General features: G+C 35.6%; 2 protein-coding genes across 2 annotated transcripts in view; one reads left to right on the forward strand and one right to left on the reverse strand.

The window, feature by feature from the left end:
• The first annotated feature begins 296 nt into the window (after nucleotides 1–296).
• LOC127728150 (uncharacterized) lies at nucleotides 297–3755 on the forward strand. Its single transcript, XM_052235398.1, has 3 exons — nucleotides 297–611; nucleotides 2329–2472; nucleotides 3204–3755. Exons 1-3 carry the CDS (start codon nucleotides 404–406, stop codon nucleotides 3356–3358), a joined length of 507 nt encoding a protein of 168 aa, XP_052091358.1. The 5' UTR covers nucleotides 297–403; the 3' UTR covers nucleotides 3359–3755.
• A 2839-nt stretch (nucleotides 3756–6594) lies between these two features.
• Nucleotides 6595–16873, reverse strand: part of LOC127728146 (uncharacterized) — a 31077-nt gene continuing 20798 nt past the window's right edge. The window contains exons 5-6 of the mRNA XM_052235390.1: nucleotides 7709–7839; nucleotides 6595–7023 (exon numbers count right to left, since the gene is read on the reverse strand). Coding sequence (XP_052091350.1) covers nucleotides 6742–7023; nucleotides 7709–7839 — 413 coding nt within the window. The 3' untranslated portion in view covers nucleotides 6595–6741. The remainder of the gene's footprint in view (nucleotides 7024–7708; nucleotides 7840–16873) is intronic.

Genomic DNA, 16873 nt, shown 5'->3' on the forward strand with positions numbered 1-16873 from the left:
TTGTTCTCGGACAAAATTTGTTTTGATTATTATCTATGAAATATTTCTTTATGTTTATTCAAATTATTAAAAAGAGTATTTGCTATAGCTACATTTTGTTTTAAATAAAACATGCACCTATCATGGTATATGTATGTATAAATACATTAGTTTGAAAGCTGATATATAAACAGTGAAATCTAATTATCAAACAAGGATTATGATGTACATGGAGAGTAAATAACAACAGAAAATAATATTTTGTTCTAACTATAAAACGAGCTTTTCAACATCACCAATTCTACAGTTTTTCAGACTTTTAAAGTGTCACTTCACTTTTTTTTAAGATTGGAAGATATCGAGCGGAAAATTATCAAATTGTAATCTCGACTAAAATTGTTTTTATTTTTGGTAACGTAAAAAAATGTCAACCAAGGAAATAGCTGGAATTCCTATTTTTGCTTTTGTATCGTTTATTTTGACAATTGTGGCATTTGTTGTCGACTTGATTGGCTTTGCTGCCCCATATTGGTACTATGTAAAGATTTCAGGAACGTCTTATTATGGAGGAATATGGCTTAACTGTCAGTCATCTTCTGAAACCAACTGTAACACTTATGTCAATACAGAAAGTAAGTAAAATGTTGGATTCACTGAATTGGTAATTCAAACCATTATATTTCAATATATGTTTTTGAAGTGAATTAAAAAGATATGGGATAAACGTATCATCAACACCAAATTCTTAAAATGAAACTAAGCATGAAAAAACCACTTCGGTATAACATGAGAAAAATACTTAAAAAAAAAACAGTCGCATTAACATGAGACAAGGTAACACTACTTTTTTACTCTGGCATCCTCCATTTGATCTCAATCAGTGAGGAAAAATAAAATATACATATAACACATCGTACAACCGACCTGTATCATTACTTCAAAACCCAACGGGGACGATCGCACTGCTGTATACTTAAAGAGCGTGTAAAAAATTCAATATGTATTTCATGTTATTTTCTCTAGATTTAAGATTATTTGAATTTACAGTTCTGCTAAATGGATAGTTGTACAATTGGAATTGGAATTGAAACAATTGACAGCTTATTTCACTCTATTTAAGAATATATTGCAATGAAAATAAAAGCACGTACAGGTACATTTAAAGCTGTATCATAGAATGCCCTTACTTACTGAAAACAAGCTCAAAGTGCTTAATTCTGCTGACTCAGAAACATTGTGCTCATTTTGATTACAATTTTTATATTTCAAGATATGAAAAAAGTCCTTCCAAACTCATACCAATTCAATACGATTAAACAGCATGTGTTGTATATGCTAAAACGACATCGAGCTCATAACACAAGATAGAACTAAAACTATTATTGAATATTATATTGAACATTCGTTTGGTACAGATGCTTGTCGACAATCAGCCCTGAATGTAGTAGGTAGTGTCATACATCTAGAAGTCAGTAAATACTAAATACCATCATTTAACTGATACTTATTTACCATCAATTTTCAGTCTATGAATTATGTATTTTGTACTAAAAACTAAACAGATTCCTGAGACTGTTGAGTTTTTTTTCTCAGTTTTTACACCCAAAAAGGTTTATGTATCTGGCATCCTAACCTAATGATCTGGTGACGGCTTTTCGTGCGAACTGTAATCGATATCAAACCGGTATATTAACCAAAGGGACTATCTAGTTATCTATAATTCACAGACACGCTATGGTGGGCTACTTACTAGGAAATATACGAAATGTTCGGAATGTTTAAATTTTCCTTTGCAGAATGACATAAGTTAATTGAACAGAAATATTAAAAAAGAGAGTAGAAGTATCAAATATACAGAACCACGAAGATAATTGACAAGTTTGTTTCCAGGGGGATTTTCCTTGGACAAAGAACCTTAACAATATAAAATTTAAATAAAGAGACGTGGTATAATTGCCATGAGACCATTTGCACATATTTACAACTTCTAGTCCAACCAAGTTGCTTGAATTTCCTTTCTAAGTTTCATAGTACATAATTTTCCAGTGTAATAAGTTAAAATGCATGAATGACCACAAGGGTAAGATTTCATTGCATTGTAATCAAGATGTCTAGTATGAAAATACAAGAAGCAGTCTGAGAAAAATATGACATTGTGCAACGCAAAAATATAGGTATCGACAAGATCTAGGACCATATGAAGTCCAGAACTTATGCAGTCCAGTTGGATTGAAGTGAACAAGATCATCCACAAACTTTGATACGAGTTGTCAATAAATATAGAGCTACTTTGTTTTATCGTCTACTTTAAATTTGTTGTAAACAACGTTGTATTTCTAAACATTACAGCATGGGTTGAGGCAGCTCAAGGTATGGAGGTTCTAGGGTTTTTATGTCTACTGGCAGCCCTTGTAACAGTTATTGTGAAGTTATTCGTCGTCAAAGACAAGCCTGTCTTGAAATGGGTCGTTGTGGGATGTTTGGTTGTTGGAGGTAAGAAAGCAAAAATTACTGTTTAAATATTGTATAGATTATACAGTATTAAAGCATTTTGAAATATCTTAATCAGTCTATAAAATACAAACTATAAACTACAAATTAAAGTGTTTTTTGTGTGTGTTATATTTTAGATAATGTTACGCATCAATTCAGCGGTAGTTTTAACAAAAAGTAAGAAATATATTTCAGAAGTTTTCATATATTTACATATTTGCCCTGCCATTCCTTTAAAATTCTTCAACCTCTCATAAAAACTAAATATCGTGCCCAAGTCCATTTATTAGTACAAAAATGACCACCAGACTGAAATAAATGAAAGATTTTTGGCTTGTAATATGCTTTCACCTTCGATATGCCTAACAAGCCTTTTTTTCTTTCTTTCTTTTACAGGAATATTTGGGATTAGACATCATTTGCTCGTAAACCTCTCTTAGATATTTTTGATAGTGAATAATTTAACAAACATTGTTAAAAAAAATGTTTGCTCTTTTTCTTTTCAGATCAGCATTCACAATCTGAATCATAACTCATTTCAGTTACTTTAATGTGATATGAAAGATAATCGACGTAAAATGGGGGAAAAACGATAACAATGTTACGTTAACGTTATTCCAAGATTTTAACAAAACATATGCACAGGTACGCATTTCATTTAACACACAGCTATATATGTACTTGAGGTAAACCATGCGACTTTCATGATGTATATGTGTAGACTATTACAGCTGTACTTATCCTGATTGGAGTATGTTTATTTGCTGGTAAATCAGTAGATGTGATAACAGAAAATCTCCATTTCGCTTTTGCCTTTGCTATAATAGGAGCAATGTTGTCAATTGCAGCAGCTGTGTTGTTATGCTTGGACAAACAATCAACCTGATAAATTCTATATTTTTTTCTTAATGGATTGAAATTGTACGATTAAAAAATACTATAAAACTTAATTTCATATTATAATGTTTGCCAACTAAAACACATTTTGAAGTTAAACGCCGATTTTTATCAGAACAATTTATAATAAAAGTACATACAGAGCAGACGCATTCATCAATGAGACAGCAACCCAAGGACAAAAAATACCAAAAAGACACACAAAAGTTCCACATACATGTGGGATGTTTGAACAGGAATTATTCATCCGAGAGTTAAAAATCTTTTATTATAACGGCTTATTCTTGACTAGTCCGACCTTTCACATGTCATTAGTTACGACTGTATATATTCCATTATCATTTAATTGGGTATCTGTATAAACAATAATAAACTGTTGACACAGACATATGTCAAATATGTTAAATATTGTATATAATTAATCATTTAATAGTCTCTCATAATTCTTGATAGAATGGCGCTTGTATATGTTTTAGTATTTAAGCTAATGATATTTTACTGTTAGTTTTAATATACTATATGTTTTATATATGCTTTTCAATATTTTATGTTATACGCAATGTTTTATATGTATATTGGAATGTATAATGTTATACAAGTGGTGAGACTTTAATAAAATATTGAATCTATGTCTCGCCTGTCGGCATAAAATTCAGAAAACGATAATCGGATGGACAGCTAATTAATTCAAAGTCACTGGACCATGAACTAGTGGGTTGGGCTTTGAAATGGTCAACAAACTAAGATGTACGGACAGTAATGTAACTTTATAGAAAATATAATTGTCTATTGTAAGTAGTTCCTATCAAACTAACTAAAGCAGAAAACTTAACATTGAAAATTGGCAATTAATTGAAAGTCACCGTGCCATGACCTAGGGGGTAGGGCCTTGAAATAGTCAACAAACTGATATGTACTGATAGTAATGCAACTTTATATAAAATATCAATGATCTATCACAAGTAGTAAATCTGTTCCTATCGAACTAACTTTTAAAAGCAGAACACTTAACAACTGTTGACGCCGTCGTCGTCATCGTCGTCGCCGGAAAAGCAATCCCTATGTTTCGCTTTCCGCGACTTTCGTCACAGGTCGCTGATTCTTTTGGAAGTGTACTGATTGATTGTTCAGTTTGGAAACATGGTTTACTATTTTTTATGATTGGGCTTTCAAATATCTTTCAGTAACTGTCAGTTCCAAAAGATAGGTACTTGTGTCTTTTTTGTGTTTTTTTTTTGTGCTTTAGCCAATGAGCCCTTTCCAACTGATTTTAAAGTATTTACCCTTGCACAGGTTGGTAGTCCGTTTGGCTGTGCAGGATAAACAAATACGCAGCCACGTCCAGTCGGAATGGGGACGTTAAATCTAATGCCTCGTGTAGGGGGATTACCATGCTGCTCTCTGTACCCTTGAAACAACTATCTGTCGGGTCTGGGGTGGCCCGATACAAAGCAAATTGTCTGCCCTATCCAACATTCCCTTCTAATTCCCTTTTACAATTACCCGCGTCTTCATCCCGATCGACCTAATTGCAGAACCTTCATATTTATTAATTGTTTATTTGTTGCCGTGTCGTCCTCTATATTCATAAAATATTTGACACTGGACGTTAAAGAACAAACAATCAATCCAGTAACAATTAATTGCCTGAAATAACTGATATGTTTTAATAACCTTTTAAAAATAGTCAGTTTCTCTCTAATGTATTGTCAAAAATTATAGCTATAGTGTTAAGGAAAGTTCAATAGACGAAGACAGCTTATATGGAAAATGATGACGATAATGCTCACGCTGAGACCAGTTCAACTATTATACATAAAATATAATACAAAAGGTACAAGCAATTGTGAATGCTATTGCAACGTATATGTATACCCATTCCATTTTAATTTTAATAATGTTGCTTGTGAAATGCAATGCAGCAAAAACCCGTTCAAAAAAGTATTTCAGCCTATTTCGTTTCGAATTGAATCAATACATTCACAGTTGGAATATACACACTTAACTTCCCTCTTTCATACCCTATGATAATATCGCTTGACGTATTTATTTAGAAGCGTTATGGTAATAAAACATTTGAATGGTTTATTTATTGAATATTGAGCTTAATTACCCGTTTTATCAATGTATTACTGTAGCTATAGGTAAATCAAAATATTTATTTCAGTTGATGGTGTTTACTAGGTGATACTTTCTTTACGTTGATAGATTGATTTTTAGGCACTTTCTAAAGACGTTTGAAAACTGAATGAATTATCTATATTTTCCAATATTTATTTAATATAAAATGGAATTAAAGTCTTTCCAAACCATTTTTAAGACCCAAATAAAAATCTGCTAGTCTATACAAAGTGTTACTATTAATTTGAAACGTTAAAACTTTTAGGACAAATTTCCACTGAATATTTTACAACTGAGATATTGTTAAAAGGTTTTCAATATTTTGTATAATTCTACAGTATAACAGTTTGATGTGTGTACTTTGATGTTTTAACAGCATTACGTTGTTATTTGAATAGCTCAGACCAAATAAGAACTTTCATATAAATTATAAGCAACTTTATATACTTGAAAATTAAAAAAAAAATAGATACATAATAAACAGAAAATTAGTTTTGCACATCATGATCATGGATGGCAAATAATACAATTAAGATACTTAAAATCCTTACAAAATATTTTCTGTTAAAAATCTAAGTCTTTTATACAGTAGATGAGAAATATTTGATGTACTATTTCACTGTTATACACATACTTTTAAAGAACAATATTTTGAAGATTCCAGAAACACTCTCACAATTTCATGGCGTATGATTTCTCAGGGAAGTCATACTTTGATAAGACAATATTTTCATTGTGAAATACTATCATGGACAGAGAATCACAGTGAAATATTGTCCAAAAGCAGTTGACAAAACTTAATGGAGAAGGACACTATTTCACAAAGAAATATTGTATGCGGACAAGATTGTATATGAAATGTTTCAAAATTTCATGGAGGACATTATTTCATGTTACACAGTTACATTTTGTACATTTATGAAATAAAGAAACACCAGGGTATGGAACAGCAGGTTCTTCAAATGTCCAACCAGTTTTATAGGTCATATGTTTTTGGTTTTTAAAGAAAAAAAATAGTGGTCAACAGAACTCAAAGTAGTGTTCCAAATTTGTATTAAATTAGCTTTGTATTATCTATTTTATGACTGAAAATAAAGTAAAGCATAAATCTATAAATATTTTATTTATATTTTTGCTACCCATAATAAAAGGAATATATACAAGTTTATTTATTATTTATTTCTTAGATCAAATGGTTCGATTTCTTTTTAGTTATAAATGTAACAGATAACGCTCGTTCTGTACTCTCATTCATTCTTTAATCATAGTATTGAATTGTTCAGCATTCCAGTTCATTCTTGTTCTAACTCCAATTATGCCGAGTTCTTGTGCATTCTTATATTGCTGATGATTCAAATATTCTACACCGACATCTTTCCATTTTCCTGCTTTCATCAGATTCGCCGTCTTTGGACCAAGATCGCCTCTGTATATTGCACTTATGACTGCAGACTTGACATTTGCTGGTAAGGAATCATATACGCTGTCTCCAAGTCTCGTTTTGGCTCTATTCACGTGCTCGGTTATGTCATGCTTTATTATAATAAAAGAGACAAAATCATCTTAATTATCAAATTTAATTGACTTACTTGTTTCGTAAGCTTTTTTACCTTGGGGAACATGGTCCCAAAAATAGACTTCGATGGATAAGCCTACTTAAGAGCAATTTCAAACTGCCCTCCAATGAAATGCTATTTGTCGAAAGCAAATTTCTATCCAAGTAAGCCAATTAGTTAGGAACATCCTCCTCCGTAGGTATATTAGTTTGTCAATAAAATCAATTTCATTTAGAATTAACATTTTGAGTGAGATTATTCTGACTGGAAATATATTTAAACATTACTTGACTGACGTGTTTATAGAGATATAAAACATTTTCAAATGTGACTCCAGATTCAAACATAATCTAAATTGATTATCATACGCATTTTTTAATTTCATGTATTGCATTTCAAATCGGATATACTATGTTTTATTCGTGCACGGAACTAGAAATGTCTTGTTTCCACTGAAATAGTACTCCATCCAATCGTTTTGTTTGAAATAATAATAAATTTTCTTTACAAATGTTTTAGTTTCAAAATTATCTGCCTGTTTCTGCCGTAAAAATATAGGTTCAGGTAATCTAAATTTCTATCATTAAGTCCAAAAGCATTATCATTAGGCTACCTCATCAACAAAAAATTAGTTCAGACTGGTGACTTATGATTATACTTACATTAAATAGCTTACGAGCTTGTTCCTTTGTTATGTTTTGTTGTCCCGTCTTAACCTTGTCAAAATCAACCTCTGGGACAAGTTTTTGGAACGTTGCTTTTGCATCAGATCTGTTCAAGTTGAACCCATAACCTAAAATTTTAATACCAAGAAGTTAACCTAATTTGCCGTAAATTTTTTTTATTAACGTTTAAACGGAGATAATGTTACGCATATTTAGCTGTTTGCAATTTTTTGGAATTGAATTTGATAACCCTTTTCACCTTGTTATGTTCATTATGTTTTGTCTTGCATCACTGTCGGTTTTCTGCATTGAATGGGGTTATTTTTCATCTAGTTATAATGATGACTAGACTCAAGCTGGCAGCCACTTTTAGCAGCCAATCAAGATAGCAGCCACTTTTTTCCAGCAGCCAATTTTGATGATATGTCTAAAAACCCAAAAACTATATCAGACTCGAACGTTCTAAAAATCTCAAAATCTAAGTTAAATGTAATTTAAGAGCGGATTTCGACAATTTCACGGCTTGTAGTGATTCTCAAAGGATTTTTTCGTTTTAAATACCAATAATGATAGCAGCCACTTTTTTTCGAAATTCTAGCTACGATATATGTATTATTTTTTAACGTCTTAATGACCACAGATGTTCAGCCTTAGAAGTGAACGTCGAACAAACCAACACAAATGACGTCAGTAACTAGAAGCACTCACTAGGTTGATTTCTAGATCCGGCATATTGGTGTCAATGTGTATAGAAATATCTAGTTTCTACATAACTAATATATGTGCAGTTAGCCGCCGGTTCGATATTCTATATCCAACTAGCTGTGAGCAGTCGGTTCAATATTCAAACTTATTTGAAAATCATAAAAAATTGAGAGTTAAGAGGAGTGAAAAAAATACGTAGGAAATCGTTTTATGACCCCTTCAAGCTGTCGTAAATTCTCGTTGTCCTCGAATATAATCCCTTATGTAAGTTGCATAATTGTCTTTATGTAAAAATATAGTTTTTATCAATAAAACAACATTAAAGATGTATTTTATATACAATATTTCTTAAAACAATAGAAACGCTAGAAACATTAAAAAAATATCAATAGAAATATTTATGGAAAGCCCCCACCTGTCCTAAAAAATGTATAGTAAAAACCTACCAACTTTGACCCCAACAATTTCCGAATGGGCCTAACTCCCAAAAATTCATTTCAGTGTGGCCTTTCCCAAGTTATTACCTTTCATTTGAGCCATGTCCGGCGGCGAACTTTACCGTACAGCGCTGGCGAGGCTTACCGAAAGAATGTAGGATGTATACATATTTTTTTCCTTAGCAGCAACTTTGAACCCCAACAATTTCCGAATGGGCCTAACTCCCAAAAATTCATTTCAGTGTGGCCTTCCCCAAGTTAATACCTTTTCTTTGAGCCATGTCCGGTGGCGAACTTTACCGTACAGCGCTGGCGAGGCTTACCGAAAGAATGTAGGGTGTATACATATTTTTTTCCTTAGCAGCAACTTTGAACCCCAACAATTTCCAAATGGGCCTAACTCCAAAAAATTCATTTCAATGTGGCCTTCCCCAAGTTATTACCTTTCATTTGAGCCATGTCCGGTGGCGAACTTTACCGTACAGCGCTGGCGAGGCTTACCGAAAGAATGTAGGGTGTATACATAATTTTTTCCTTAGCAGCAACTTTGAACCCCAACAATTTCCGATTGGGCCTAACTCCCAAAAATTCATTTCAGTGTGGCCTTCCCCAAGTTATTACCTTTCATTTGAGCCATGTCCGGTGGCGAACTTTACCGTCCAGCGCTGGCGAGGCTTACCGAAAGAATGTAGGGTGTATACATATTTTTTTCCTTAGCAGCAACTTTGAACCCCAACAATTTCCGAATGGGCCTAACTCCCAAAAATTTATTTCAGTGTGGCCTTCCCCCAGTTATTACCTTTCATTTGAGCCATGTCCGGCGGCGAACTTTACCGTACAGCGCTGGCGAGGCTTACCGAAAGAATGTAGGGTGTATACATATTTTTTTCCTTAGCAGCAACTTTGAACCCCAACAATTTCCAAATGGGCCTAACTCCCAAATATTCATTTCAGTGTGGCCTTCCCCAAGTTATTACCTTTCATTTGAGTCATGTCCGGTGGCGAATTTTACCGTACAGCGCTGGCGAGGCTTACCGAAAGAATGTAGGGTGTATACATAATATTTTCCTTAGCAGCAACTTTGAACCCCAACAATTTCCGAATGGGCCTTACTCCCAAAAATGTATTTCAGTGTGGCCTTCCCCAAGTTATTACCTTTCATTTGAGCCATGTCCGGTGGCGAACTTTACCGTACAGCGCTGGCGAGGCTTACCGAAAGAATGTAGGGTGTATACATATTTTTTTCCTTAGCAGAAACTTTGAACCCAAACAATTTCCGAATGGGCCTAATTCCCAAAAATGTATTTCAGTGTGGCCTTCCCCAAGTTATTACCTTTCATTTGAGCCATGTCCGGCGGCGAACTTTACCGTACAGCGCTGGCGAGGCTTACCGAAAGAATGTAGGGTGTATACATATTTTTTTCCTTAGCAGCAACTTTGAACCCCAACAGTTTCCGAATGGGCCTAACTCCCAAAAATTCATTTTAGTGTGGCCTTCCCCAAGTTATTACCTTTCATTTGAGCCGTGTCCGGTGGCGAATTTTACCGTACAGCGCTGGCGAGGCTTACCGAAAGAATGTAGGGTGTATACATATTTTTTTCCTTAGCAGAAACTTTGAACCCAAACAATTTCCGAATGGGCCTGACTCCCAAAAATTAATTTCAGTGTGGCCTTCCCCAAGTTATTACCTTTCATTTGAGCCATGTCCAGTGGCAAACTTTACCGTACAGCGCTGGCGAGGCTTACCGAAAGAATGTAGGGTGTATACATATTTTTTTCCTTAGCAGCAACTTTGAATTCCAACAATTTCCGAATGGGCCTAACTCCCAAAAATTCATTTCAGTGTGGCCTTCCCCATGTTATTACCTTTCATTTGAGCCATGTCCGGTGGCGAACTTTACCGTACAGCGCTGGCGAGGCTTACCGAAAGAACGTAGGGTGTATACATATTTTTTTCCTTAGCAGCAACTTTGAACCCCAACTATTTCCAAATGGGCCTAACTCCCAAATATTCATTTCAGTGTGGCCTTCCCCAAGTTATGACCTTTCATTTGAGCCATGTCCGGTGGCGAACTTTACCGTACCGCGCTGGCGAGGCTTACCGAAAGAATGTAGGGTGTATACATATTTTTTTCCTAAGCAGCAACTTTGAACCCCAACAATTTCCGAATGGGCCTAACTCCCCGAAATTTATTTCAGTGTGGCCTTCCCCAAGTTATTACCTTTCATTTGAGCCATGTCCGGTGGCGAACTTTACCGTACAGCGCTGGCGAGGCTTACCGAAAGAATGTAGGGTGTATACATATTTTTTTCCTTAGCAGCAACTTTGAACCCCAACAATTTCCGAATGGGCCTAACTCCCAAAAATACATTTCAGTGTGGCCTTCCCCAAGTTATTACCTTTCATTTGAGCCATGTCCGGTTGCGAACTTTACCGTACAGCGCTGGCGAGGCTTACCGAAAGAATGTAGGGTGTATACATATTTTTTTCCTTAGCAGCAACTTTGAACCCCAACAATTTCCGAATGGGCCTAACTCCCAAAAATTAATTTCAGTGTGGCCTTCCCCAAGTTATTACCTTTCATTTGAGCAATGTCTGGCGGCGAACTTTACCGTACAGCGCTGGCGAGGCTTACCGAAAGAATGTAGGGTGTATACATATTTTTTTCCTTAGCAGCAACTTTGAACCCCAACAATTTCCGAATGGGCCTATCTCCCAAAAATTCATTTCAGTGTGGCCTTCCCCAAGTTATTACCTTTCATTTGAGCCATGTCCGGTGGCGAACTTTACCGTACAGCGCTGGCGAGGCTTACCGAAAGAATGTAGGGTGTATACATATTTGTTTCCTTAGCAGCAACTTTGAACCCCAACAATTTCCGAATTGGCCTAACTCCCAAAAATTCATTTTAGTGTGGCCTTCCCCAAGTTATTACCTTTCATTTGAGCCATGTCCGGTGGCGAATTTTACCGTACAGCGCTGGCGAGGCTTACCGAAAGAATGTAGGGTGTATACATATTTTTTTCCTTAGCAGAAACTTTGAACCCAAACAATTTCCGAATGGGCCTGACTCCCAAAAATTCATTTCAGTGTGGCCTTCCCCAAGTTATTACCTTTCATTTGAGCCATGTCCAGTGGCAAACTTTACCGTACAGCGCTGGCGAGGCTTACCGAATGAATGTAGGGTGTATACATATTTTTTTCCTTAGCAGCAACTTTGAATTCCAACAATTTCCGAATGGGCCTAACTCCCAAAAATTCATTTCAGTGTGGCCTTCCCCAAGTTATTACCTTTCATTTGAGCCATGTCGGGCGGCGAACTTTACCGTACAGCGCTGGCGAGGCTTACCGAAAGAATGTAGGGTGTATACATATTTTTTTCCTTAGCAGCAACTTTGAACCCCAACAGTTTCCGAATGGGCCTAACTCCCAAAAATTCATTTCAGTGTGGCCTTCCCCAAGTTATTACCTTTCATTTGAGCCATGTCCGGTGGCGAACTTTACCGTACAGCGCTGGCGAGGCTTACCGAAAGAACGTAGGGTGTATACATATTTTTTTCCTTAGCAGCAACTTTGAACCCCAACTATTTCCAAATGGGCCTAACTCCCAAATATTCATTTCAGTGTGGCCTTCCCCAAGTTATGACCTTTCATTTGAGCCATGTCCGGTGGCGAACTTTACCGTACCGCGCTGGCGAGGCTTACCGAAAGAATGTAGGGTGTATACATATTTTTTTCCTTAGCAGCAACTTTGAACCCCAACAATTTCCGAATGGGCCTAACTCCCCAAAATTTATTTCAGTGTGGCCTTCCCCAAGTTATTACCTTTCATTTGAGCCATGTCCGGTGGCGAACTTTACCGTACAGCGCTGGCGAGCCTTACCGAAAGAATGTAGGGTGTATACATATTTTTTTCCTTAGCAGCAACTTTGAACCCCAACAATTTCCGAATGGGCGTAACTCCCAAAAATTAATTTCAGTGTGGCCTTCCCCAAGTTATTACCTTTCATTTGAGCCATGTCTGGCGGCGAACTTTACCGTACAGCGCTGGCGAGGCTTACCGAAAGAATGTAGGGTGTATACATATTTGTTTCCTTAGCAGCAACTTTGAACCCCAACAATTTCCGAATTGGCCTAACTCCCAAAAATTCATTTCAGTGTGGCCTTCCCCAAGTTATTACCTTTCATTTGAGCCATGTCCGGTGGCGAACTTTACCGTACAGCGCTGGCGAGGCTTACCGAAAGAATGTAGGGTGTATACGTATTTTCTTCTTCTTAAAAGTAACTGTGAACCCCAAGACACAATTGAACAGTTATGTACGGGAAAAGTCGCAACAGGACATGTCACAATTGAAAGGTCATACATCAGAGCAAGGTGCAAGGAAATATACGTTTGGGGGTTAGAACCTTCTGGGAATTGAGGTTCAAAGTTGCTGTTTAATTATTTGTTTACGTGTCTACCGTTCATTATTTAGGAAATCCTCAAAAGGAAATAAATGATACGAAATCAGTACAGATCAAATGAATTCTTTTTCGGGGGTTAGAACCTGAAACTACTGTAAAAAGGCGACCGACAGAAGAACTGTTACAAGATGTTGCTGAACTGAAATCTGTAACGAAGCTTATCAAAACAAATCAAAAGACATTATCTGATCTTAATGAAAAGACAATCGAAATTATTGAACAACAAGAAGAAATCGACGAAGACATTAAAGAAGTTGACAGATACGAGTTAGAGATACAGATTGCTATCACGAAAATTGAGAAGTACTCCAAGAAGTACGTCTGTCAAAAATCAATCCGCATTAAACACTCAAGCACCATATTTCATATATACACTAACCCAAGCGTAAAAGAACATACAAATCCGATAAATTTCAACTCAAAACAAACGAGCGTAAGCCAATCAGACATGTCAAATCATGACAACAAATTGCCTAAACCCAACCTACCCACTTTTGGCGGAAATGTACTAGAATTGTCAACCTTATGGGATACATATTATTCTGTCGTACATGAAAATCCTTCATTGAGTGGCGTACAAATATTGCACTATCGGAAACTGCAACTTTACGGAGAAACTATCCACTGTATATCGGGAATGCAAATTACAAGTACAAATTATAACCAAGCAATACATACTCTACACGAGAGAATTGGCCAACAACACAAAATTGTACACGCATATACATGCAAAACTTGCTAAATTTGCCGGCACCATATCACAGAATTAAAGGACTAAAATTGTTAAGTGACACGATAGAAAGTTATAAACGTGAACTATGAGGAATTGCCGATATCAAGAATAGTACGGATGCCAATTGATACCAATAATACTGAAAAAAATTCCATGTTTGGTCAGAAAAAAACATTACTCAAGTCACGGTGATGATGATATCTCAAGATTACACAAAGCAGTAAAGAAAGAAATTTGTATACGAGAGGCCACTAATGCCAATCCTATTGAAACCGACATTATCTCAACAGCATTGTTGGTAACAGGAAATCAAACACAAGATGAAGGTCAACATGGTCTAAAGAAAGTTTCGACAATAGTACATTTCAGACTGTGTTTTCCAAATGAATTTAAAGTCACTAATATTAAGGCCCGCACAAAAATCTTCAAGGAATAAAATTAAAAGTTTCGATAATTATAAGGTTTCGGAATGTAAGTTACAATATAGCTTCCGATAAGTAAGACACGTCATACCAGCATTTGCCGTAATAATTTACAAAATAGAAATTCCACTTCGAATGAAGATAAAACCTAATCAAACCTAACATAACCGGCGAATGGAGATTTTCTAAGTACAGAAACAAAGAGCATCGCTATTCATTCTGCTCTAACAGCACCTACCAAAGACTATCAAAATTTGCCGTAGCGCCCGAGTGATACCATGACGAAAGTGGTTTGACTAACATATCATACTTGAATAAAGGCACACAAAACTCATTTATTTCACAATAAGTGGTGAAATGGTATAGTAAGTAATCCAATTTCTGCATTTCTTCAGGAAAGAAGATTAGGTATGCAACCTGGAGAAAGCGACAATATCAGTTGAGATCGAAAGAAAAGAAGGAATTCCAATAGAATTAATAATTATTCCAAAAACTGCCCTACCAATACATTTGAAGAAACGTGTAAATATCAACAACTTGACCTATTTACGAGGATTACAATTTTACCACCAAGTCACAAGCGAAAAAAAGTACAATATATCTTGCTTTTCCTTTAATGTATCAAGAATTGTTTCTAACTCGTCCTATTCCGGTTTTTCTTCTGATTCACTCTTCTCGTCAAATCTTCTTAAAATCATAGAAACTGCGCTTCTGTGTCCCGCTCAAATAGATTTAAGCTTTGTAGTCATCTTCTTCTGGTCACGGTACCAATATCGTAAAGTGGTTTTACTAAAACTGCATTTGTAATAAGAAAGACGTCTAAACTGTATGAATTTGTATTGATAACTAAAGAACAAGATAACGTCATAAGTTAACGACGTTGGATATACAATACTGCCGCATTACGTTCACGTTTTCTTCTGCGCGTGATTTCCAACATTCTCCGGCTGATGAAAAGTGAAAATTCTTAAATTTAGAAAATAATCAAAGTCTCTCCCTTTAAATAAATAACATGAAATTACCTTTAAAGTCAATCAGTAACTTTAAAACGTTTACCACAGTTTTTTATAGTACGGTGTCACATTTATTTCACTTTCTTTTTTTCTGGTAAGTTTCTCCCTGTAATCCAATTCCTGATATAACGTAAGCTGTTTGAACGGAGATTTTGATATTCTCATGCCTTGTACATCATCGTAAAAGTATTTGTTTTGGTTAGTGTCTCTTGTCCACATTAAATCTGATTTGTCTGTTTCATTTACTGTCAACGGACCAGTGGTTCTTTGTTTTGTCCTTGAAGTGTCCATAATTCTAGAAATATGTTCAATGTTAATAGTATTCCTCTCTGTTTTATCCTCGGTATTGTGCGTCTCTTTTTTTTCTCCTAAATTTGTAGCACGAGAGTGTGCTTTGTTGATTGAACTGGTTCTTTTGAGTGGTCCTGAGAGCAGGTATCTTAGTTTGGACTTTACTGCTGTTTGCCCCTCGCCCCTTACGATTTCATCCTCGACCATATCCCAGAATTGGTCAGCTCTTACAAGCAGTCCAATTTCAAATGATGTATCCTCAGTTACAGCGTGTGCTAATCTTAAGTTTTGCAAATACGGCAACTGTTTTTGCATTTTCAATATCAGCCTTAAATGGTGCGGCGATTTTCTGTACAATCAAAACATCGACTGGTATTTCTTAGCCATAGATAGTTTGTATCTTCACTGTTGCTTTTTTTAGCTGTTCAATAGAGTTGTTCTCATTATTGTCTCCAAATCTAGATAGGGTAATTGCTTCACTTCCTGTGGTTCTTAACTCCTTTTCTCTGCTAAATGTCTTGTATACGTAATAAATGACCTTGTGCCGATTCGTCAAAAAGGATCTTTGCATCAATCGATTGTTCTTTGTAGTTTAGTGGTGCTATTGCGGTCTTCAACAAAACATTAGGGCGATCACAGTTTAAAGATGAATAAAATTGTATCAGCTTCCTCCGCGTTGTGTGTTTTTACTGTATATGTACTACTTGAACTTAAAGTTTCCTTATCATGTTCTTTGCTGCATAGGCTTGTGTGGTGACGTCTATTACATTTCTTGCAGTTTGATTTAGATTTGCAATATATTACGCGGTGTCGCCTTAAGCAATTAAAGCACAATCTATCTTCTTTCACAATTTTCATGCGGTCGATGTGGTCTGTATATTTGGTACATTCAGACGAAAAGTGGGGTTCCTTGCAGTATGCGCAGCTTATTTGATAATATTTCTGTGGTGAATTGGCATTTGGCCAGATTTCGCGCGATTTTGAGTCTGTGTAGAAAGTACATGTAGCTGTTTCAAATGTTTCTGTACTTCTACCAGACTCTAAAATTGCTAGCTCCTTAAAAATAGATCTCCTAAGATCACCGATAAACCAATCCG

The sequence above is a fragment of the Mytilus californianus genome, unplaced genomic scaffold (assembly GCF_021869535.1).
Source record: "Mytilus californianus isolate M0D057914Y unplaced genomic scaffold, xbMytCali1.0.p SCAF_2, whole genome shotgun sequence".
Taxonomy (NCBI): domain Eukaryota; kingdom Metazoa; phylum Mollusca; class Bivalvia; order Mytilida; family Mytilidae; genus Mytilus; species Mytilus californianus.

Coding starts and splice junctions, on each gene's coding strand:
- LOC127728150 (XM_052235398.1), top strand. CDS start 404: ATGTCAACCAAGGAAATAGCTGGAATTCCTATTTTTGCTTTTGTATCG. Junction 612..2,328: donor CACTTATGTCAATACAGAAA/GTAAGTAAAATG, acceptor TAAACATTACAG/CATGGGTTGAGGCAGCTCAA. Junction 2,473..3,203: donor GGGATGTTTGGTTGTTGGAG/GTAAGAAAGCAA, acceptor AGACTATTACAG/CTGTACTTATCCTGATTGGA.